Source organism: Heptranchias perlo, chromosome 37 (genome assembly GCF_035084215.1).
Source record: "Heptranchias perlo isolate sHepPer1 chromosome 37, sHepPer1.hap1, whole genome shotgun sequence".
In the NCBI taxonomy this organism is placed as follows: Eukaryota; Metazoa; Chordata; class Chondrichthyes; order Hexanchiformes; family Hexanchidae; genus Heptranchias; species Heptranchias perlo.
In genome coordinates this window covers 4,819,038-4,844,315 of record NC_090361.1, presented here as the reverse complement: position 1 = coordinate 4,844,315, position 25,278 = coordinate 4,819,038, and the positions used below count along the sequence as shown (strand labels likewise).

The 25,278-nt window shown below is 51.6% G+C and overlaps 1 protein-coding gene across 2 annotated transcripts in view; it reads left to right on the top strand.

Moving 5' to 3' along the window:
* LOC137304419 (collagen alpha-1(XI) chain-like) overlaps positions 1 to 25,278 on the top strand; it is a 226,932-nt gene that overhangs the window by 53,409 nt on the left and 148,245 nt on the right. For both annotated transcript variants that reach the window (XM_067973011.1, XM_067973010.1), the window contains exon 5: positions 22,056 to 22,187. In XM_067973011.1, the coding sequence (XP_067829112.1) occupies positions 22,056 to 22,187 (132 nt within the window). The remainder of the gene's footprint in view (positions 1 to 22,055; positions 22,188 to 25,278) is intronic.

Here is a 25,278-nt window from a genome sequence, read left to right as displayed (position 1 = left end):
GACCACTCGGCTCCAGACCTCATTACAGCCTTGGTCCAAACATGAACAAAAGAGCTGAATTCCAGAGGTGAGGTGAGAGTGACTGCCCTTGACATCAAGGCAGCCTTTGACCGAGTGTGGCACCAAGGAGCCCCAGTACAATTGAAGTCAATGGGAATCAGAAGGAAAACTTTCCAGTGGCTGGAGTCATATCTAGCACAAAGGAAGATGGTAGTGGTTGTTGGAGGCCAATCATCTCAGCCCCAGGACATTGCTGCAGGAGTTCCTCAGGGCAGTGTCCTAGGCCCAACCATCTTCAGCTGCTTCATCGATGACCTTCCCTCCATCATAAGGTCAGAAACGGGGATGTTCGCTGATGATTGCACAGTGTTCAGTTCCATTCTCAACCCCTCAGATAATGAAGCAGTCTGAGCCCGCATGCAGCAAGACCTGGACAATATCCAGGCTTGGGCTGATGAGTGGCAAGTAACATTTGCGCCAGACAAGTGCCAGGCAATGACCATCTCCAACAAGAGAGAGTCTAGCCACCTCCCCATGACATTCAACGGCATTACCATCGCTGAATCCCCCACCATCAACATCCTGGGGGTCATCATTGACCAGAAACTTAACTGGACCAGCCACATAAATACTGTGGCTACAAGAGCAGGTCAGAGGCTGGGTATTCTGCAACGAGTGACTCACCTCCTGACTCCCCAAAGCCTTTCCACCGTCTACAAGGCACATGTCAGGAGTGTGATGGAAAACTCTCCACTTGCCTGGATGAGTGCAGCTCCACCAATGCTGAAGAAGCTTGATATCATCCAGGACAAAGTAGCCCACTTGATTGACACCCCATCCACCACCCTAAACATTTACTCCCTTCACCAATGGCGCAGTGTGGCTGCAGTGTGTACCATGCACAGGATGCACTGCAGCAACTCGCCAAGGCTTCTTCGACAGCACCTCCCAAACCTGCGACCTCTACCACCTAGAAGGACAAGGGCAGCAGGCTCATGGGAACAACACCACCTGCATGTTCCCCTCTAAGTCACACACCATCCCGACTTGGAAATATATCGCCGTTCCTTCATCGTCACTGAGTCAAAATCCTGGAACTCCCCTCCTAATAGCACTGTGGGAGAACCGTCACCACACGGACTGCAGCGGTTCAAGAAGGCGGCTCACCACCACCTTCTCACGGGCAATTAGGGATGGGCAATAAATGCTGGCCTTGCCAGCGACGCCCACTTCCCATGAACGAATAAAGAAAAAATATGGAAGTTGGTCTTTAGCTGATTACTGTCCCTGGCATGTAACCAAGGCTGGCCCCAATAACTTGCCAGTCTGCTGTAGAGTTGAGCAGCTGTGCAAGCTAAGCATTGAAAACTTTGGCAAGGTGGACAGTCAATTAGATATAGGTTGTGTGGACACATTTTGTGACATGCATCGATCAGACAGATTGGCTGAGTTGGCACATTTCCTTCGGTCTGCCATCTTCTTCCACGTTGTCCAGGAGTTGCAAAGAGCCATTGCCCAGTCAGTTATCTCCTGCCAGGTGGTTTGGCGGGTTCCACTCTGGGGAGAGCGCCCTTGAGTGCCAGTGGGAGAAACCCTTCTTTTGCCTTGCTGTATGTAACAGTACTTCAAGGCTGCCTTCTGTAAATGTGCCCCTCAGTGCTCTCGAACCCTGTATCGGTGAGAAAAATTCCCAAACTCTAACCCCCTTTCCCTTCCGTTCATTTAAGACGGGAGTTTAATTCAGATTGCTTATGACCTTGACCTTCTATATTTCACTGCAGGCTGCCAAAGTACAAACAATCTTCAACTTCCTGCTGTCGACTTTCAAACAGCTGTGGCAGTGCTTTGGTTTTCTAGCTCTGTGCGTGTGAGCGATCTCCTCGAGACAGCCACTGCGTGGGTGGGAGCCCGTTGTGAATATTTAATTTACTTCCAAATCCAGACGTTCAGGTGGGAATGGGCATGTGCCCCAAGGCATGCTGGTCCCACCGAAAATACGCCAATGTCAGAATTCTTTTCTTCCTAAATCGGGCTCTTCAAGTTGGTGACGGTCTTGAGACAGCGAAGAACAGCTTTTTCCTCTCTCTCTCTTCCTCTTCATTATCCTTTCAACCGTCTTGTGTCATCTCGTGCTGGCGTCCTAGAAGCTGCCCCAGTACTGGCAGCAGCTCTTCACGTTTAGGCTCAATCTTGCCCTCACCGAGTGCTCATATATGTGTATTTCCAGCAGGAGGTGCTGGATGGGGATTATGGAGGGGAGATTTGCCGATTGACTGACTGAGCCGTGCAGACTGCAAGAGCCCAGCTTTGATGTACAGCCTACGCTGAGCTAGCCATCTTTCAGATGAGACGTTAAACCGAGGCCCCGCCTGCCCTCTCAAGTGGACGTAAAAGACCCATGGCACCATTTCAAAGAAGAGCTGGGGAATTTCCCCTGGTGTCCTGGCCAATATTTATCTCTCAACTAACATCACAAAAACAGATTAACTGGTTATTTATCTCACTGCTGTTTGTGGGATCTTGCTGTGCGCAAATTGGCTGCTGCGTTTCCTACATTATAACAGTGACCACACCTCGAAAGTACTTAATTGGCTGTAAAGCGCTTTGGAATGTCCTGAGGTCGTGAAAGGCGCTATATAAACGCAAGTCTTTTTTTCTCAATTGGCCTCCGTGCTGGAGCCAATACTTTGAATGCCACCGAAATGTGGGCCCTCCTCATTTCTCCAGATGAGACCACCATCGTCCACAATAGGTGGTGCATAATATCACTCGGATATTATTTTAGTTTAAGAACATTAATTTGTGGTTGAGGCAAGATGTCTGGAGCAGATTACATCATTGTAAAATGCTTTCACAGATGGCAATGCCCCCTATAATGAAGACCAGAATGTAATTTAATGCTCATTGAAGTTCTTTACACCCTTTTGGACCCTCATATTGAATTGTTTCTGGGTTTATTTGTATCCATATTAACCTTTGTACTCTGGAGAATGTCAAGAATTCCCATCGTTTTCAATGAGGTTAGTCTGAGTGCTTTCCTGAGTGAGAGTTCAAGTTAATTCCAGCTTGAAGCCCGAAATAAAAATGAAACAAAGCAGACTGTTCGAATGCCCAGAAAGATACCCATCAGTCCAAAACCCAGATTGATGTCTGCAGCCATCCTCCCTCTGAGGTACTGCCACTCAATCTTATCAGGACTGATCAAACCAAATTAAATTGTGCTAGATTTCTGCCTGACAGCCAGCAGAGAAGCTAAAAATGGCTATTTGTAAAATGAAGCCAAAGGCCGAGTAATAACCTGTCTGAAAGGATTTTCTTACGCCTTTATGTTCTTTGAAACTTGAAATCCTTCAGAAACGCTTTCCTTTCATTCCGCAGTGCAAATACCTGTGATAGAGAGAGCAGATAAGGCGCCCAGATGTTATCCGAGGGCAGATTGCAGGCATGAGGCCTTAAGATCTCAATCGGTAATTTCTTGTATCCCATCCTGTTGAAGGTTTTGTACGAGTAAGTGATTAATTTTGCTGTTTGTTTAGACTGAGAGAAAGAAAATTCATACATTTTTATTTCTCCATACGGCTGAGGGTGTTTTCTCTGCTGTGTGATTAAACTTTGACAGCTCAATTACCCTCACAGATATTGTTCGATTAAAACAAAAGCAAAACGCTGCGGAAGCTGGAAATCTGAAATAAAACCAGAACGTGCTGGAAATGCTCAGCAGGTTGGGCAGCGTCTGCGGAGAGAGAATCAGAGTTAACGTTTCAGGTCGATGACCTTTCGTCAGAACTGGAACATGTTGGAGACTTAACCGTTTTTTAAGCAAGTACAAAGCCCCCCCCCAATAGGAGATCCCCTGTACAGGGGCACAGGGCTGGTGGAGTGGTCCTTACCTCCTGAGGTCTAACCCCCCCTCCCGCCGCCCGCCGTTCTCTGCCAGGAGAATGTGACCAGGCTACTGCTTGGTGTGTTTTCAAGGAGTTTGACAACTCCCCAAGGGTTCAGACTACTTTGTAAAAGCGTGCAGTGCATTAGATATGAAGGCCCGCCCCGTTTGTCAATTTACAGCGGTGGCCAATATAGAAATGCAGCAACAGAATTTCCCAGGCAACCTTCCCAATAAAGTACTTGTCTCCCATCCTATCTTGTCCTGAAGACATTCATTCCTTGATGGGTACAGTTCTACAGTGGCTGGACACCCTCTGGGTACATCACCCCAAGTGGCTATTTTTCATGATTGTTGCCAGGTTACCTGATGGTGGTTGGGTTGGTGGGGCATCATACTCGTGCCCAATCACCTTCTTACCTGACGTCCACACAGAGGAACCTTCCGGCAGGGATTGCTGAATGACATTTTTTTCCCCTCTTGACTCCACCCTCATCATCCCCCGACTCTGCCCTCCCCGTGCCCCCCCCGACTCTGCCCTCCCCGTGCCCCCCCCGACTCTGCCCTCCCCGTGCCCCCCCCGACTCTGCCCTCCCCGTGCCCCCCCCGACTCTGCCCTCCCCGTGCCCCCCCCGACTCTGCCCTCCCCGTGCCCCCCCCGACTCTGCCCTCCCCGTGCCCCCCCCGACTCTGCCCTCCCCGTGCCCCCCCCGACTCTGCCCTCCCCGTGCCCCCCCCGACTCTGCCCTCCCCGTGCCCCCCCCGACTCTGCCCTCCCCGTGCCCCCCCCGACTCTGCCCTCCCCGTGCCCCCCCCGACTCTGCCCTCCCCGTGCCCCCCCCGACTCTGCCCTCCCCGTGCCCCCCCGACTCTGTCCTCCCCGTGCCCCCCCCGACTCTGTCCTCTCCGTGCCCCCCCCGACTCTGTCCTCCCCGTGCCCCCCCCGACTCTGTCCTCCCCGTGCCCCCCCCGACTCTGTCCTCCCCGTGCCCCCCCCGACTCTGTCCTCCCCGTGCCCCCCCCGACTCTGTCCTCCCCGTGCCCCCCCCGACTCTGTCCTCCCCGTGCCCCCCCCGACTCTGTCCTCCCCGTGCCCCCCCCGACTCTGTCCTCCCCGTGCCCCCCCCGACTCTGTCCTCCCCGTGCCCCCCCCGACTCTGTCCTCCCCGTGCCCCCCCCGACTCTGTCCTCCCCGTGCCCCCCCCGACTCTGTCCTCCCCGTGCCCCCCCCGACTCTGTCCTCCCCGTGCCCCCCCCGACTCTGTCCTCCCCGTGCCCCCCCCGACTCTGTCCTCCCCGTGCCCCCCCCGACTCTGTCCTCCCCGTGCCCCCCCCGACTCTGTCCTCCCCGTGCCCCCCCCGACTCTGTCCTCCCCGTGCCCCCCCCGACTCTGTCCTCCCCGTGCCCCCCCCGACTCTGTCCTCCCCGTGCCCCCCCCGACTCTGTCCTCCCCGTGCCCCCCCCGACTCTGTCCTCCCCGTGCCCCCCCCGACTCTGTCCTCCCCGTGCCCCCCCCGACTCTGTCCTCCCCGTGCCCCCCCCGACTCTGTCCTCCCCGTGCCCCCCCCGACTCTGTCCTCCCCGTGCCCCCCCGACTCTGTCCTCCCCGTGCCCCCCCCGACTCTGTCCTCCCCGTGCCCCCCCCGACTCTGTCCTCCCCGTGCCCCCCCCGACTCTGTCCTCCCCGTGCCCCCCCCGACTCTGTCCTCCCCGTGCCCCCCCCGACTCTGTCCTCCCCGTGCCCCCCCCGACTCTGTCCTCCCCGTGCCCCCCCCGACTCTGTCCTCCCCGTGCCCCCCCCGACTCTGTCCTCCCCGTGCCCCCCCCGACTCTGTCCTCCCCGTGCCCCCCCCGACTCTGTCCTCCCCGTGCCCCCCCCGACTCTGTCCTCCCCGTGCCCCCCCCGACTCTGTCCTCCCCGTGCCCCCCCCGACTCTGTGCTCCCCGTGCCCCCCCCGACTCTGTCCTCCCCGTGCCCCCCCCGACTCTGTCCTCCCCGTGCCCCCCCCGACTCTGTCCTCCCCGTGCCCCCCCCGACTCTGTCCTCCCCGTGCCCCCCCCGACTCTGTCCTCCCCGTGCCCCCCCCGACTCTGTCCTCCCCGTGCCCCCCCCGACTCTGTCCTCCCCGTGCCCCCCCCGACTCTGTCCTCCCCGTGCCCCCCCCGACTCTGTCCTCCCCGTGCCCCCCCCGACTCTGTCCTCCCCGTGCCCCCCCCGACTCTGTCCTCCCCGTGCCCCCCCCGACTCTGTCCTCCCCGTGCCCCCCCCGACTCTGTCCTCCCCGTGCCCCCCCCGACTCTGTCCTCCCCGTGCCCCCCCCGACTCTGTCCTCCCCGTGCCCCCCCCGACTCTGTCCTCCCCGTGCCCCCCCCGACTCTGTCCTCCCCGTGCCCCCCCCGACTCTGTCCTCCCCGTGCCCCCCCCGACTCTGTCCTCCCCGTGCCCCCCCCGACTCTGTCCTCCCCGTGCCCCCCCCGACTCTGTCCTCCCCGTGCCCCCCCCGACTCTGTCCTCCCCGTGCCCCCCCGACTCTGTCCTCCCCGTGCCCCCCCCGACTCTGTCCTCCCCGTGCCCCCCCCGACTCTGTCCTCCCCGTGCCCCCCCCGACTCTGTCCTCCCCGTGCCCCCCCCGACTCTGTCCTCCCCGTGCCCCCCCCGACTCTGTCCTCCCCGTGCCCCCCCCGACTCTGTCCTCCCCGTGCCCCCCCCGACTCTGTCCTCCCCGTGCCCCCCCCGACTCTGTCCTCCCCGTGCCCCCCCCGACTCTGTCCTCCCCGTGCCCCCCCCGACTCTGTCCTCCCCGTGCCCCCCCGACTCTGTCCTCCCCGTGCCCCCCCGACTCTGTCCTCCCCGTGCCCCCCCGACTCTGCCCTCCCCGTGCTCCCCCCGACTCTGCCCTCCCCGTGCTCCCCCCGACTCTGCCCTCCCCGTGCCCCCCCCGACTCTGCCCTCCCCGTGCCCCCCCCGACTCTGCCCTCCCCGTGCCCCCCCCGACTCTGCCCTCCCCGTGCCCCCCCCCGACTCTGCCCTCCCCGTGCCCCCCCCCGACTCTGCCCTCCCCGTGCCCCCCCCGACTCTGCCCTCCCCGTGCCCCCCCCGACTCTGCCCTCCCCGTGCCCCCCCGACTCTGCCCTCCCCGTGCCCCCCCCGACTCTGCCCTCCCCGTGCCCCCCCCGACTCTGCCCTCCCCGTGCCCCCCCCGACTCTGCCCTCCCCGTGCCCCCCCCGACTCTGCCCTCCCCGTGCCCCCCCCGACTCTGCCCTCCCCGTGCCCCCCCCGACTCTGCCCTCCCCGTGCCCCCCCCGACTCTGCCCTCCCCGTGCCCCCCCCGACTCTGCCCTCCCCGTGCCCCCCCCGACTCTGCCCTCCCCGTGCCCCCCCCGACTCTGCCCTCCCCGTGCCCCCCCCGACTCTGCCCTCCCCGTGCCCCCCCCGACTCTGCCCTCCCCGTGCCCCCCCCCGACTCTGCCCTCCCCGTGCCCCCCCCGACTCTGCCCTCCCCGTGCCCCCCCCGACTCTGCCCCCCCGACTCTGCCCTCCCCGTGCCCCCCCCGACTCTGCCCTCCCCGTGCCCCCCCGACTCTGCCCTCCCCGTGCCCCCCCGACTCTGCCCTCCCCGTGCCCCCCCGACTCTGCCCTCCCCGTGCCCCCCCCCCGACTCTGCCCTCCCCGTGCCCCCCCCCCGACTCTGCCACCCCCCCCATCTCTTTGATCCCATCCTCTCTCGCCAACAAGATCAATGGCAGCCTCACTACCACCATCTAACTCTGCACTGATCAGGGATTAAACCAGGGGGGTGCCTGGGGTCTCTCCCTGTCCCAGCTACAAGTTCCCTTTGCCAGAAGACTCATTAAGGAGCGACTAGTTAATTTACCTTTTCATTACAGTAAAAACACAATTCCCTTTTAACTCGGAAGATGCAGGCTCACTCGGCCAAACGATCTTTTCCTGTTTCCAAAATTCCCCCTGTTCCTTAAATTCAGAAACCATGTAAGAGGCCTTTTAAATATTTGTTGTATCATACGTACTATTTTACTGCTTGACTCAGTCAGCCTGTTATTTGGTCACGGAAAGTTCAACATGTGGAACAAATATTTGGAGTAACCAGTAACATACTTTTAATAGGAAAAGTTTAATTTGGCATCATCATTGCACAGTGAGTACTGAATAATTTAAAAAACTGATCCTTTTGGTTCAGCGCCTTGGGATGTTTTACTACGTTAAAGGCGCTAAATAAATGCAACTTGTTGGGTGGAATTGAGATAAATGATTAGCTCCCACTGTGGCTCAGTTGGTAACTGAATTGTTCGGTGTGGATCTGAGGCCCAGAGATCAGGGAGGTCCCAGCTTCCTTTCCCAGCCCGGTAGGGGTACCTCAAAGTTCAACTGACTTCAGCGCCCCTGAACTAGGGAGGAGCAAGATCAGCCAAGCCTCCTGGTCCTGAATTGCTGCCTCATGACCGTGGTTGCATGTGCAATTGTTGTGGGAGTGTAGCATCGACCCATACCTGTGTCATCCTTCCCCTCTCCTCTGCCCTGTTGAATATCCTGCCAAGTTCACTGTCTGCACTCTCGAATATGGGATTGTAATCGAAAGGGAGTTTATCCATTCAGGAAAGGAGGAAGGAAAAATTATTGAGCAATGAAATCAGTGGATACAGAGGCTCAGCCAATGGCATACATCCATGGTATCCAAAGTCCTCTATCCAGTCTAAAATTGAGATATTGGAAAACAGAGTCTTCTAAAATATAGATTTTTATTTAAAAGTATTAAACTTTAAGAGTGTTTCCCCATAGAACAATCTTTTCCTTCAGTGCTTGGGGTCGAGAGGGGAGCAGGTTTGGTGGGTTAGAGGGGGACGGGTTTGGTGGGTTGGGGGGGCGGGTTATAGGGGGGCAGGTTTGGTGGGTTGGGGGGGCGGGTTATAGGGGGGCAGGTTTGGTGGGTTAGTGGGGGACGGGTTTGGCGGGTTGGGGGGGCGGGTTAAAGGGGGGCAGGTTTGGCGGGTTAGAGGGGGACGGGTTAGAGGGGGACGGGTTTGGCGGGTTTGGGGAGCGGGTTAGAGGGGGGCAGGTTTGACGGGTTAGAGGGGGATAGGTTAGAGAGGAGCGGGTTTGGAGGGTTAGAGGGGGACGGGTTTGGCGGGTTAGAGAGGGGCGGGTTTGGCGGGTTGGGGGGGCGGGTTAGAGAGGGGCGGGTTTGGAGGGTTAGAGGGGGACGGGTTTGGCGGGTTGGGGGGGCGGGTTAGAGAGGGGCGGGTTTGGAGGGTTCGGTGGGGCGGGTTTGGAGGGTTTGGGGAGCGGGTTAGAGAGTGGCGGGTTTGGAGGGTTCGAGAGGGGCGGGTTTGGCGGGTTTGGGGAGCGGGTTGGAGAGTGGCGGGTTTGGGGAGCGGGTTAGAGAGTGGCGGGTTTGGCGGGTTAGAAGACTATCCTTTTGCCTCTGGAACATGGCTTTGAATCCAGCTAATGAGAATGAAGATCTCTCTGATGACTAAGAGTCCAAAGTAAAACAAGGTTGAGCACTCGTGCCAAATTCCATGAAGAGTGGATATAAACCCATGGTACAAAAAGAATCACTAATTTTGTTGCCACCAGGTGGTAGTGAGGTGGGTTCTGACCTCCGTTTCCCTTCCCGAAAGCTGTAAGTATACTTGTGACAATGTGATGGCAAGTCCATGTGATCTCCCTTTGGCCTCACATCATTTTGATCTTTCTCACAAGAATGCCAGGTTGAATGAATCTCTTGGCTTTCATGCCTGGGACTTTATCTTCAGTCCAGCAGTCCAAAGTGTAAAAAAAACTGACTGAAAGTTGGTGTTTAGGTAGCTGCAAAGCTGGCTGATGTTGGACATGTCACACTGGTGCAGGAGGAGGTGATTGCCTGAGGTTGGAGCTGAGATACATGGCCGAGACAGAGCAGAGGGATCTCTGCTTCTCACCCAGGCTCAGTCTGACTCCTGAGCTCTCAGTGCTGCATCCTTTTGGGGAAGGATTTCCTGATATCAGATTTCGATTTATCTTTTACTAGTTTACACCGGTGTCTCCTGGTCCTACTCTCACAATTTAATTTAAAGTAATATTCTAGATTTATCTTTTCCATACCCTCAACTATCTTACATGCCTCAATATGATTAACTCCTTTTACTGGTTGAAAAGGCCAAGGTTGTCCAGTCTCTCCTCATGACCCAGATCTCTTACCTTCGAGATTGGCTCTTGGCTCTTCTCCGCACTACCTCCAGGTCTTGTTTCTCAGTGACCAGAACTGGACACCGTGTCGGGGGTTGGGGGTCGGGGGTCGGGTGGGCTTACTCGGTTCTTCAGCAGTCTCATCCCTCAGCTTGATGCCCGTTTCCCGCCCACTCGAGGAAAAAAGAAACTTCCAAGGCTTTAAATCGGTGAGCTCATTAGCCATCTGCTGGAACACTGTTTATGGAATGATAAGTTCTTTCCATGCGTTTTAAGCTCTTAACCCATTTGGCTCAGGGATGGACACAGATCTTTGTCTGTGTGGCTCACACACTGACTCATTTCTCTGTAAAGTAGCTGAACAATTCTGTTTGCAATTAACTATGAAGACTTTAATAACTTTAACCCAGAACAATTTAATGAGATGTTGTTGTTAGTACTTAGCAATGGTTTCTCTTTAACATGTCATTTGAGATGCTTTCCCCTAAAAGGCTATTGACTTAGAGACTAGAACCTCATTTAAAGTGGAATTGGATAAAGGTTTGAAAAGGAAGAATATAAAAGGACATAGGGAAAGGGTAAGGAAATGGGATTAAAGTAGATGGTTCCATTTCAAGACCAAGCACGGGGCGATGAGCTGACTGGCTGCATTTCTATGATTTTTCTATCGAGTGGCTTCTGTTGGAAAGGGCGGATGAGAACAGGTTGAATGAGCTGATTTCAGCCATGCTAGAGTTCAGCTCAGTAGCCTGTTCCAGTGGTTAGTGATGTTGCTCATTGTCTAAGGCACTGGAGGACAGCTGATTCTGCCTGTTTGATGTGAAAGGTTGCATTGGCACTATTTGAATTTCTAGTCTTAAACCCGAATGTCTAATCCTTTCTCTTTTTCAACCTGCTGATGTCCTGCACTTATTTACCTGTCATCCAAGTTTCTCAATTAAAGAAGGCAGTTGTCCATCTATCTCTGAAGCTCCCTGTATTTTTTTTTTATTCGTTCATGGGATGTGGGCGTCGCTGGCGAGGCCAGCATTTATTGCCCATCCCTAATTGCCCTTGAGAAGGTGGTGGTGAGCCGCCTTCTTGAACCACTGCAGTCCGTGTGGTGAAGGTTCTCCCACAGTGCTGTTAGGAGGGGAGTTCCAGGATTTTGACTCAGTGACGATGAAGGAACGGCCGATATATTTCCAAGTCGGGATGGTGTGTGACTTGGAGGGGAACGTGCAGGTGGTGTTGTTCCCATGTGTCTGCTGCGCTTGTCCTTCTAAGTGGTAGAGGTCGCGGGTTTGGGAGGTGCTGTCGAAGAAGCCTTGGCGAGTTGCTGCAGTGCATCCTGTAGATGGTACACACTGCAGCCACGGTGCACCTGTGGTGAAGGTTTAGGGTGGTGGATGGGGTGCCAATCAAGCGGGCTGCTTTGTCCTAGATGGTGTCGAGCTTCTTGAGTGTTGTTGGAGCTGCACTCATCCAGGCAAGTGGAGAGTATTCCATCACACTCCGGACCTGTACCTTGTAGATGGTGGAAAGGCTTTGGGGAGTCAGGAGGTGAATCACTCACCGCAGAATACCCAGCCTCTGACCTGCTCTTGTAGCCACAGTATTTATGTGGCTGGCCCAGTTAAGTTTCTGGTCAATGGTGACCCCCAGGATGTTGATGATGGGGGATTCAGCAATGGTAATGCCATTGAATGTCAAGGGGAGGTGGTTAGACTCTCTCTTGTTGGAGATGGTCATTGCCTGGCACTTGTCTGGAACTCAGCCCAATCCTGGGTGTTGTCCAGGTCTTGCTGCATGCGGGCACAGACTGCTTCATTATCTGAGGGGTTGCGAATGGAACTGAACACTGTGCAGTCATCAGCGAACATCCCCATTTCTGACCTTATGATGGAGGGAAGGTTATTGATGAAGCAGCTGAAGATGGTTGGGCCTAGGACATTGCCCTGAGGAACTCCTGCAGCAATGTCCTGGGGCTGAGATGATTGGCCTCCAACAACCACTACCATCTTCCTTTGTGCTAGGTATGACTCCAGCCACTGGAGAGTTTTGTCCCTGATTCCCATTGATTTCAATTTTACTAGGGCTCTTTGGTGCCATACTCGGTCAAATGCTGCCTTGATGTCAAGGGCAGTCACTCTCACTTCACCTCTGGAATTCAGCTCTTTAGTCCATGTTTGGACCAAGGCTGTAATGAGGTCTGGAGCCGAGTGGTCCTGGCGGAACCCAAACTGGGCATCGGTGAGCAGGTTATTGCCGCTTGATAGCACTGTCGACGACACCTTCCATCACTTTGCTGATGATTGAGAGTAGACTGATGGGGCGGTAATTGGCCGGATTGGATTTGTCCTGCTTTTTGTGGACAGGACACTCATGGGCAATTTTCCACATTGTCGGGTAGATGCCAGTGTTGTAGCTGTACTGGAACAGCTTGGCTAGAGGCAGGGCTAGTTCTGGTGCACAAGCCTTCAGCACTACAGCCGGGATGTTGTCGGGGCCCAAAGCCTTTGTTGTATCCAGTGCACTCAGCCGTTTCTTGATATCACGTGGAGTGAATCGAATTGGCTGAAGACTGGCTTCTGTGATGGTGGGGATATCGGGAGGAGGCCGAGATGGATCATCCACTCAGCACTTCTGGCTGAAGATCGTTGCAAACGTTTCAGCCTTATCTTTTGCATTCACGTGCTGGACTCTGCTATCATTGAGGATGGGGATGTTTACAGAGCCTCCTCCTCCCATTAGTTGTTTAATTGTCCACCACCATTCACGACTGGATGTGGCAGGACTGCAGAGCTTTGATCTGATCCGTTGGTTGTGGAATCGCTTAGCTCTGTCTATAGCATGTTGCTTCCGCTGTTTAGCATGTAGTCCTGAGTTGTAGCTTCACCAGGTTGGCACTTTATTTTTAGGTACGCCTGGTGCTGCTCCTGGCATGCTCTTCTACACTCCTCATTGAACCAGGGTTGATCTTCTGGCTTGTTGGTAATGGTAGAGTGAGGAATATGCCGGGCCATGAGGTTACAGATTATGCTGGAATACAATTCTGCTGCTGGCCCACAGCACCTCTTGGATGCCCAGTTTTGAGCTGCTCGATCTGTTCTAAATCTATCCCATTTAGTACAGTGATAGTGCCACACAACACGTTGGATGGTGTCCTCAGTGCGAAGATGGGGCATTGTCTCCACGAGGACAGTGCGGTGGTCACTCCTACCACTACTGTCATGGACAGATGCATCTGCGACAGGTAGATTGGTGAGGACGAGGTCAAGTAGGTTTTTCCCTTCTGTTCGTTCGCTCACCACCTGCTGCAGGCCCAATCTGGCAGCTGTGTCCTTCAGGACTCGGCCAGCTTGGTCAGCAGTGGTGCTACCGAGCCACTCTTGGTGATGAACATTGAAGCCTCCCCACCCAGAGTACATTCTGTGCCCTTGCTACCCTCAGTGCTTCCTCCAAGTGGTGCTCAACATGGAGGAGGACTGATTCATCAGCTGAGGGAGGTCAGTAGGTGGTAATCAGCAGGAGGTTTCCTTGCCCATGTTTGACCTGATGCCATGAGATTTCATAGGGTCCGGAGTCAATGTTGAGGACTCCCAGGGCCACTCCCTCCTGACTGTATATCACTGTACCGCCACCTCTGGTGGGTCTGTCCTGCCGGTGAGACAGGACATACCCAGGGATGGTGATGGAAGAGTCTGGGACATTGACTGAAAGGTATGATTCTGTGAGTATGGCGATCTAGTCTGTGGGACAGCTCTCCCAATTTTGGCACAAGTCCCCAGATGTTCGTGAGGAGGACTTTGCAGGGTCGACTGGGCTTGGTTTGCCTTTGTCAGGTCCGGTGCCTGGAGGTCTGTCCGGTTTTATTCTTATTGTGACTTTCTGTAGCGAGATTGTAGAACTGAGTGGCTTGCTGGGCCATTTCAGGGGGCGATTCAGAATCAACCACATTGCTGTGGTTCTGGAGTCACATATAGGCCAGACCGGGTAAGGACAGCAGGCTTCCTTCGCTAAAGGGCATTAGTGAACCAGATGGGTTTTTACGACAATCCGGTAGTTTCATGGCGACCATTACTGATACTAGTTTTTTTTATTTAATTAATTGAATTTAAATTCCCCAACTGCTGTGGCAGGATTTGAACTCATAATTCCAAATTATTAGTCCTGGTCTTTGGATTACTAGTCCAGTAACGTTACCACTATGCTACTGTACCCACGTATACCAGTTTCTTTAATTCAGCCACAGTTCCAGTGGCCGCGGCCATTCCCTCGTCTACTCATGGCTGGTTGAATTTGCTCGATGCAGTGAAAAGCTGGGTTAAATCTTTGTCTCACCTCTGGATTGCCAACTCTGGTTGGACGTATTCCTGGACGTTTCATCACATGACTTCCCACCTTCAACTCATCCCTTTTTCCCCTCTCCAGTATTTTTATAACTAATAAACCAAAGTGTTCAAATGAAATGAAACAAAACCGCACATTTTTTATTTAATGCCGTTATGGTTTTTCTCCTGGGTGTTTGCTCGCAGCAGCAGCGTCCAGGAGATTAATCTTTAATTCTTGGAGACTCCAGGACAATCCTGGAAGGTTTGTGACCCAGTCTAGCCTCACGTGGGCAGTGCCTGGACATGACCAGTCCTTTAGCTGTTCCCACAAGATTTTCAGATCAGTGACTGGCTTCAGTTTCTGAATGCCTTGTGTAGGCAGTCTCAGCCTCACAACCACACCCATGGCCAGTAGTCCTTTCCCTTGACATTGCACCCACATAGCAATAGTTATTCACAATTTAAATTCAATTGTACATGTGTTGGATTTTCTGATTCACTTGGTAACACTAATGCCAAAGGCTGCACTAACAGTCAGAGTCAAGGGGCTGTGGGAGATTAATCTGTAGCTGTGGGACAGGCTATGGCTGTATCGAATGTGTCAGCAATGGCTCAGTGGGTAGCACTCTTACCTCTGAGTCAGCAGGTCGTGGGTTCAAGTATCACCCCAGACACTTGAGGACTTAATCTGCCTCGTTCCCTCCCTCCCTCTGCTCTCTTGTTCTCTCAGGGATCACTGGATAGAAATTACAGGTGTGGATGTTGAGCGGGAAACCAAATTTTCCCAACTTCCTCCCCACACTCCAACCCCCTTCCCAGATGCAATGAGACCAATTTCAACATAATATGCGCTGGTAATTTTCCCAGTTTTTTAAAAAAAATGAGAATTCCCTTTTAGACGTAGGAATGCAGCTCCAGTCAGGCAGGTTGTAAGCTTCTCTCTCTGCTTTCACGTGGCCTCCGTTTGTTGTGACTGGCTGGGGCCATGTCAGATTGCGCCAAGCCTGTTAAGTGTCTGCTCCGTGCCTTTTAGCTTGTTTGAACTGATGGAACCTGTCTATTGAGTGCGGCTGAGTTTGCAAGTGCTCGAGTGTCTGAATGTGTGTGGTCTGAATGGGAGATCAGCTCAACCTGGAATTTAGTGTAAAAGCTCAAGACGACTTACCCGGAGTATCTATAAACCAATTCAACGACTTGAACACTTGACTTGTCATTTTGTGTGTGTGTGTGTGTTACCTCTTCTCTCTTGCCCTCTTTGCTCTCTGTCTGTGTCTCCACGGCGTTCTCTCTGCACCTCTCTGAATCCGTCTATCTCAGTATCTGTTGTTCATTCTCTTTCTCTCACTTTCTTTTTCTTGCTCTGTCCACTTTCTTTGTGTCTCTCTTTCTTTCTCTCTTTCTCGCTCTCTCCTCTTTCTTTGACTCTCTCTCTCTCTCTGTCAGCATCTGGTACTCTGCCCATCTTCATGTTCAAACCTTGACTGTAAGAGTTTGTTCACTCTTTGTCTCTGGGTTTGTCTGTTTCTTTCTTTCTGTGACTGCCTTATGTCTTGCGCTCTCTCTCTCTCTCTCTCTCCATCTCAATCTTTCAGTCTGCCTGGATCTCTTTCAGTCTCTCTCTCTCTCTCTCCCCTGTACAGTTAGGGTCGCCAACCCTGCAGGATTGTCCTGGAGTCTCTAAGAATTAAAGATTAATCTCCTGGACACTGCTGCGAGGAACCCAGGAGAAAAATCGAAGGGGCATTAAATAAAGTGTGTTTTTGTTTCATTTTCTTTGAACTCTCTTGTTTATTCGTTATGAAAATATTGCAGATGGGAAATAAGGCTGAGTTGGAGGTGGAAAGTCATGTGATGAAACCTCCAGGAATAGGCCTAACCAGAGTTGGCAACCCTCTGTACAGTATGTATCTTTCTCTCTATCACCGTCTGAAACTCTCTCTCTTTCTCATCGTCTGCCTCTCTCTGTTTTCGTTTGTATGCACCTGTTCTTTCTCTCTGACTCAGTTTATAGATCCAGTCTAGAATCTCCTGCCATGTGGATTTACCTATTGGCTGTAAGGTTAGCATATAACTGACCATTAATTACAACCTCCCATTCTTATCTGTTTCAAGTCTTTTTTTTTTGGTGTGAAATTCTGCTAATTACCAATTAAAACAGTCTTGCTGGCCACAGTGTGAAGCCCCATTTTGAATCTGTGATTTATATTGCCCCCCCCCTTGCTATTTGACAGTGCACTTAACATTGCCCAGATGCTGTGTGTGTTTCTCGCAGGGCAGCAGTGAAAGGAACTTAACCTGAATAATGTCTCTTGCTGCGTCTGAAACATGGGCCAACTCGTAAGGTTCACCTGATGGCTTGGTTTGCTCGCTGACCCTGCCTGACCTGCCAAATGCCTGTTCCCCCTTCCCGAGAGTTTTATTTATGGCTCCTGTTTCTCCAGGAAGTGGGATTCCACTTGGCTGGCTGTGCCCTTCCTAGATACTCAGGGGATTGCAAGATCGTAATTTTCCGGCAAATATTTGAAGGCTTCTCCCACATTGAGCGGTGCAGGTGCACACTTGTAATGAAGTCATGATCCGAGGGAATTTCTATGCACTTGTGTTTTTCTGCTGTGTTTATAGTTCCTGGGTCGGGGAGTAGGGGAGAATTTGTGCATTTTAAAGCATGAAATCCCCTCATCTGTTCCAAGAAACCAAGTAACTTGATCGTGAGTGGGAACAAAAGGGCCTTTCTTTATTATGATCTATAGATTGTAATTCACAGTGAATCTAAATGAAAATATTTGACAAAGGGCCTAATTTCTCTTCAGAAATTTGAAGAGCGAGGCTCAGTTTTTTTTTGTGTTTTCTGATTCTTTCTATTGCCGGTTCCTGAGGTTGGCCTGGTTCTGTTGAAGATGTGATTTGATGAACAAATCTGACTGGATTCTGCCTTCGGTCCCAGGGAGGAAAGGGCAACACCCTGATTCTCTACACTAACCAGCTCCCTTTCCGGTTATCGTTTCAGTTCTTGCCTTAAAATGTACAAAGTGAACATTGACCTACGTAAAGAGACGACTTGCCGAGTTACCTGGAGTTACTCGAGATGTTTTAAGATACTCTTGTCAGTTCCTATGCTGTGATTGCCATGGCACAGCTAGGGAAACAACAGCCAGGGTCCCTACTGTGCGTTTGTGTGTTTGTTTGTTTGTTTGTGTGTGATTGGATTGAGCTGTGATGCCACTGTAGCCAAATAGCCTGTCAACCTATGAAGAATGGCCACTTGGCGCCATAGTGCTGCTGACACCTGTAGAGAGCTCCCCTAACATGAATTAGCACCTTCAGGAGAGGGAGAAGGGGGTGGAATAGTCCCTGTTGTCCTCATTGTGTAGCTCAACGATATGTGCATTCCTGTAGTTTGAGCTCCTGGATCCCTTGGTGTGCGATGGAATGTACAGGTCCAAGCCGGGTCACTCGGCTCAGCGAAGGGCTGAGCCTCGGTTCGATCCCCAGGCTGTGCTGAGTAACTGTTCGCAGCCGGGATAGTGGATAATCTGAAATAGGCACTGAAAGAAAGGTAGGCAGGTAAAAGATTCATTATATTGAAGGGAAAACAGCTATAAAAGAAACGATAGATTAACTGGGGGGAGGGCGGTGTAATTAAATACAGGATACAAATACAGAATGGGAAAGACAGCTGAACAGAAAAAAGAATTGTATTTCGCAGGGCATCGCAAAGCACTTCACATGCCATGGGTTATTTTGGAGCGCTGTTGTTGTGTGGCGGCCATTTTGTGCACAGCAAGATCCCGCAAGCAGCAACGAGCTGAACGACCAGTTGATCTGCTTTTGACGGTCTTGATTTGAGGGGAGGAAAGTTGTCCAGGACACCGGGAGAGCTGCCCTCCTCCCGAGTCAAATAGTGCCCTGGGATCTTCAACATCTATACCCTGCCTCACTGGGACAGGCAGGCGCTGCCATGGTTACGTTTCCTACCTACAGGACGGCGCCTCTTACGATGCAATGCTCTCTCAGTGCTGCACTGAAGTGTTAGCCTTGGGTGGGGTTTGGTCCCACAACTTTCTGAATCAGAGGCAAGGGTGCTGAGTCAAATAGAAGTGACAGGTGAACGGCATTAAGAGTATTCCCAACTTCGATGATTTTAGATTAAAGAGAATGTGAAGTGGTTGGTTCTAAAAGGTTAATAGCGCAGCAACACAACACTGACTTGTTAAGCATTTTTATAGTTGCCTGTTTCGGTGTTGTAACATGTGAGCTGAAAACTTGCAAAACTGCCTGGTCCAGCAGGGCGACTGTCGTTTTTATGGCTCTGTTGGCAGCCTAAGGGTTAAATTAAAGGGGCAAGCCACCTCTGGTTCAAGAAAGCTTGTTTTTTTTTGAAAGCTGGAAGAGCAATTCCAGCCTCCCCACCTCCGTGTGATCTCTGCTGGGGAACTGACCTGACTCTCTGCGACCTTTTGCGGAGCATCTTTCGGATGGCAGGAGAAGGAGATGACAATTCCAGAAGCGGGGGTTGGGAGCGGGGGGGGGGATGTGATGAAGGAATCTCCGTGGGAACGGATTCAGAAACAGACAAAGCTGACCCAACACAGAAGAATGTTCTCCTTCCTAATTCACAGAAGAGTTGGATGATTCATAAAGGAGAAAGTCCACACAGACTCCCAGTTATGTTTTGGTACCGTACAATATTAAAGCTGAAGCATTCCTTCCCAGGGTGAAAAGTCACACAACAGTCTGGAACCCTGCTGGATTAAACCTTCACTCTTACAAGCCTGTTTCATGGCTCCCAGATTACGAACATACGAGATTGACGGGCAGGAAAAGACCTGTCGGTGCATCAAGCCTGCCCCACACACCATGTTGGCCGGAGCATCGTGGCCAAACACTTCTTCCCTTACCCCCACCCCCCTCCCAATACCCACCCACCCACCCCCGCAGTTGTGAAATCTCCTGGGAGAGGCAAATTGACGACAAAACTATTTTAACAGATTAAACTGGGAATTCTGCTGTGTTGATAATATAGTCATGATGTGGAGATGCCGGTGATGGACTGGGGTGGACAAATGTAAGGAATCTTACAACACCAGGTTATAGTCCAACAGTTTTATTTGAAAATCACAAGCTTTCGGAGGCTTCCTCCTTCGTCAGGTGAGTGTGGGATTCCATGGAAGGTTACCGCATTTATAGTCAGAGAACAATGCCTGGTGATTACAGATAATCTTTCCAACTGCCCGTTGTCAAGGCAATCAAAGTGTTCAGACAGAGAGACATTACATACAGGACTACTGAATATACAAACGGTCAGAACCCAAAGACAGAGAGACAGAGAGAGAGAAACATCCGAAAGGAAGAGAAAGAGAGAGAATGACCAGTTGTATTAAAAGCAGATAACTCTTTTTTCGCTGATGGGGTTACGTGTAGCGTGACATGAACCCAAGATCCCGGTTGAGGCCGTCCTCATGGGTGCGGAACTTAGCTATCAATTTCTGCTCAACGATTTTGCGTTGTCGTGTGTCTCAAAGGCCGCCTTGGAGAACGCTTACCCGAAGATCGGTGGCTGAATGTCCTTGACTGCTGAAGTGTTCCCCGACTGGGAGGGAACCCTCCTGTCTGGCGATTGTTGCGCGGTGTCCGTTCATCCAAGGTGGCCTTCGAGACACACGACAATGCAAAATCGTCGAGCAGAAATTGATAGCCAAGTTCCACACCCATGAGGACGGCCTCAACCAGGATCTTGGGTTCATGTCATGCTACACATAACCCCACCAGCGAAAAAAGAGTTATCTGTTTTTAATACAACTGGTCATTCTCTCTCTTTCTCTTCCTTTTGGATGTTTCTCTCTCTCTCTCTCTGTCTTTGGGTTCTGACTGTTTGTATATTCAGTAGTCCTGTATGTAATGTCTCTCTGTCTGAACACTCCTTTGATTGCCTTGGCAACGGGCAGTTGGAAAGATTATCTGTAATCACCAGGCATTGTTCTCTGACTATATATGCTGTAACCTTCATGGAATCCCACACTCACCTGACGAAGGATAATATAGTAAAAGCATATCCACTTCCCTTGGAGACGAACGCTCGTTTAAAATCAAGGCGGGCAGAAAGATCTCGTACGGACACGTACGATACAACTGCACTGCGTGATTTCCATGTTGGGAACACACTTCCTCTCTTGTTCTAATGCAGTGAGTTCACTGAAGCAAGAATGCTCTTCAGCTTACTCTTCCCATTATTAAAGACTGTTAACCCATTTGCTGCCTTCACGCTTTGGAATTCCCTCCCTAAGTCCCTCTGCCTCTCCCTCTCCTCCTTTTAACACCCCCTTTAAAATTCACTTCTGTCACCCCTCCTTCTTTGGCTCGCTGTCCATTTTTTGTCGGGTTACGCCTCCGTGAAGTGCCCTAGGACGTTATTCTACATCAAAGGCGCTATACAAATGCATTTTGTTGTTATTGGTAGCCTTACAGATGTTTTCTTGGGACGGTACTTTGCACTGGTTGGTTTTGACTCCCCTCGGAATCTTTTAATTGCTCAAAATTTTTATTTTGCTGATTTCTTTTTTTAAATCACTGGGGTTTCAGCAAACCTTAAGGTGGGCGAGTGGAATGTTCATAGAATGTCCACTTGAGTTTCTCAAAGCACCAGCAGTACAATGATGGACGTCCAAACTGGGGATGTGCGCAGGGGCAATTTCCAATGATGAATTTAACAATATTGTGATCTTTAGCATGAAGAAAAATAAATAAAGGACTTGCATTTATATAGCAACTTTCACAACCTCAGGACGCCCCAAAGCGCTTTACAGCCAATGAAGTGCAGTCACTGTTGTAATGTAGGGAAATGCGGCAACCAATTTGCGCACAGTAAGATCCCACAAACAGCAATGAGATAATGACCAGATAATCTGTTTTTAGTGATGTTGTTTGAGGGATAAACATTGGCCAGACCACCGGAGAGATCTCCCCTGCTCTTCTTCGAAATGATGCCATGGGATCGTTTACGCCCACCTGAGAGGGCAGACAGGGCCTCGGTTTAGCATCTCATCCAAAAGACAGCACCTCCCTCAGTACTGTGCTGGGAGTGTCAGACTAGATGTTGTGCTCAAGTCTCTGGAGTGGGACTTGAACCCACAACCTTCTGACTCAGAGGCAAGAATGCTACCCACTGAACCACCTACTCTTAAGTCTAGTGACAAGGCGGAATTAATTTTCCAAGCCCCTGCTGATCTGGGAAGCCTTTCCCTCAGACAGTGTAAATCAGAAATGTGAGCATGTACTGCCCATGATTTCCCAACAGGAAGAGTGTGGGCAGTGTGTGCCCCTTGGTTCCATGGCCGAAGCTACTGAAGGCAGCACGAACATGTAGAGTGACAAAGGGAGCTCCGTGACTGTGTCTATAATCAACATACTGGTGAGGATCGCCATTCTACCTACATGGTCAGTCGGTGCTGTGCTACTGACCCAGGTTCGCACTGTTTAGGAATAGAAGCTAAAACTGTTTGACCTCTCTCTGTTGACTTATATCGTTTTCAAGCGAAGTCTGGATTTGCAGTGGCATCCACTTGCTGCAACATGGGACCATTAGTACAGTGTGCGTTTTGTGTCACCGTGACCTTTGGCCCTTGCGTTAACTCTGCCGTGATCTTGTTCACTTTGTTCCCCCCTTCGTGCAGGGTGATATCCAGCAGCTACTGATGTCTCCTGACCCAAAAGCAGCATACAGCTACTGCGAACGCTACATCCCTGACTGCGACTCCCTCTTACCCTATGCCCTGCAGTCTCCGGAGCCCGTTTACGATGAAGAGGTGAGTGTGCTTCATATTTTGTTCCGTGACTTGCGTAGCTCTGTGGCCAATTCTTCTAAGTTCCCTCTAAATCCAGGAAAAAGGTGGCCCCATCCAGTGAGATCGAGTTGCAGTGTTGTCGGTGTGACTAGTCTTCTTGTAGCTAATATTTGATGAAGTCGAGGGGAATAACTGGGACGCAGCCACTGTAAACTAACAATGTCAAGAGAAGGAGCATGACTTACAAAAATTAAAGCACTTGGGCCTCAATTTAAAAAACCCAAATACCAAGGAATCAACTTAAAGGTGAGTCCTTACCGTTCCCACTGCTTGTCCCCAGCTCTGAAGCTCTCCTTTTTAGTCAGCACTGCCTGCCACCCCCATCATTCCGCATCGGTCGATAAGCTCTCTGTTCTCTGTGCGGGCCCCAGAGCAATAATGACTGTCTGTCGCTCCCAACAAATTAGGAGCTGGTACTTTGGGTCATCGAAAGTTAAACAAACGAGAAGCTGTTGGGAAAAACACAGCTGTCGCCCTGCAGGCCAATTTAAGAGGTTGACCTTTGACCCAGCTAAGGAAAGGGGCTGGGTCGTATTGTACAGTTTTTTTGCTTGGCGACATGCTCCAGGTGCTGTCGATTTTTTTTTTCTCTCTCTCTCCCCAGTGGGGTGATGTAAGGCAGATTAAGGTGCCGCTCGTATGGTTTTAAACTTTTGCTGGAGAACAGGATACAGAGAAGCCTTCGGCCCTGGTCCAGTGCTCATCATTAAGTTGCTGTTTAAGTTTGCGATTAGACATCGTTTTTGCGTAGTTTTTTTTTGTTAGAGATTAGTGGAGTGGGGGCCTGAACCCAAAGGGACCTGAATTTGCCCAGTTCTGTGTTATTTTATCAGGCTGTTCGACACCAATGGAATGCTGATACTGCCAGATGCACAGTGTCACATTTAATATGAATGGTCTAGGGGTTGCCATATCTGGTTGGACGTATTCCTGGAGGCTTCATCACATGACCTCCTGCCTCCAACCGCCCCGCCCACTCCACCTCGCCATTGGTCGCCCAACGCGTCCATCCTCGTGGTGCCCCGCCTTCCTACGGCCAATTGGGAAATGAACAGACTCTTTTGTTACCCGGTTGGGTGATTCTTGACTCCCATCTCCAATATTCTTACAACTAATAAGCGAAAGTGTTCAAAGAAAATGGAAAAATAATACCTTTTTTTCACGCCCAAATGATTTTTCTCCTGGGTTTTTGCTCGCAGCAGTGTCCTAAAGATTAATCTTCAATTCCTGGAAACTCCAGGACAATCCTGGAGGGTTGATGACCCTAGAATAGCCCAACCTTCAGAGCCACTGAAGCATTGCACACCCACAATTCTGTAGGTTCATAAGCTGCGGTCTGTTCTGTGGTGTAATGAATGTAATTTGAGCATTTATAGACGCTCCCTTAGTTAAAGTGACAATGTTTCATATTCATTTCAGAGCATCACTGGAATGGGCCAAAGGACTGTAAAAGTTTTTTTTTTGGGAGGACTGTACATTGCTATCTTCACACTCGATAAGTTTAGCATTGGTGCAAAGCTGAAATTGCCTCTCATCAATGCTTACATTCGAGTATAAATCAAGCCTGAAGGCCTAGATTGACTTCAAAGTGGAGCAGAGCGAGACTCTCTGCTCCAGGAGGGAGGATCTCACTTCATTTCACTCTGGTATCAGGTCGGGTCCTGACTTTGGATTCAGTTACTCAGTAACTGCAAGCGCCTGTACGAAGCAAAATCACCAACGCTGGAGTTTTAGCGTAAATAAAATCATCGAGACGTTCCCTTAATCAGCATCTGACCATGCCAATCAGGCAACTGGTTAGATCCCGACTGCAAGGGAGGTCATTTTAAGCCCCATCTCGCCCAGCCGGAACTGGGCGGGGTGGGCAGTTAAAATTCCCCGTGCGACTGAACCCGCTCTGATCCCGTGGGTCCCAATATTAACCCGTTCTTCTTATCAGGCGAGAGGGACACCCTCCGGGACGCAGAGGGGTCCTTCTTTAAGCGTGCAATCTTAACATGAAGCCTGCACGGGGCAGGCCGTCGTAGCTACACCGCAGGCACGTGAGTAGTTGGAGTCGGAACGTAAATGGTTTCAACTTGCAAGGCAAAAGTGATGCCCCTTTATTGCTGGCGGGTTCCTGGGGAGTGGACGTTGGTCCATTTGCCTGGTGAACTGTGCCAATCCATGGGCCAGCTGGCAGTATTTGGGAACGGGGTTCAATTTAAGGAGTACCCCCCCCAGTTTTCAGGGGTGTACAGCCAAAGAGAAACCTGCCTGCTCACCCTTAAGTTTCATCGAATTGTGTGTATTTTTTTGTGTTATTTGCGTTTCATTCACAGGCTGCCACGTTAAATGTGAAGCTTGGATAAGCGAATAAAACAGCAGTGCAGTGAACAGAAATACTGCACAGGTCAAAGGGGACGCTTAGCCCCAATGGGCAAGTCCGTCCTTTTCATTCAATCATTCACTCTTCTCATCTAAGACCTTCTCTGGCTGTTTCATCACTCCTCTGTGCTCACCTTGTTTGGGCTACTTGGTTGCCATGACATCTGTTTCTTTTCCTTCTCAGAATGCAGCACATGACTTCCCTCCTGCCCCGGCTCCTCGTCAAGTTGCCTCCAACGCTGAAGGTTTAACTATCGTTGGACTATTCCAACGCTCTCCCTGGCCGGCCTCCCATCTTCCACCCTCCGTAAACTTCAGCTCGCCCATAGCTCTGCTGCCCGTATCCTGACTCACGCCAAGTCCCGTTCACCCATCACCCCTGTACTCGCCTCAGTTATAAAATTCTCATCTTTGTGTTCCAATACCTCCATGGCCTCACCCTCCCTATCTCTGTAACCTCCTCCAGCCCAACCCTCCCAGATCTCTGCGCTCCTCCAATTCTGGCCTCTTGCGCATCCCCGATTTCCTTCGTCCCCTCATTGGCGGCCGTGCCTTCAGCTGCCTGGGCCCTAAGCTCTGGAATTCCCACCCTAAACCTCTCCGCCTCTCTCTCCTCCTTTAAGACGCTCCTTAAAAGCGCACTGACCAAGCTTATTTTCCACCTCCTTCTATTGGCCCGCCAGCA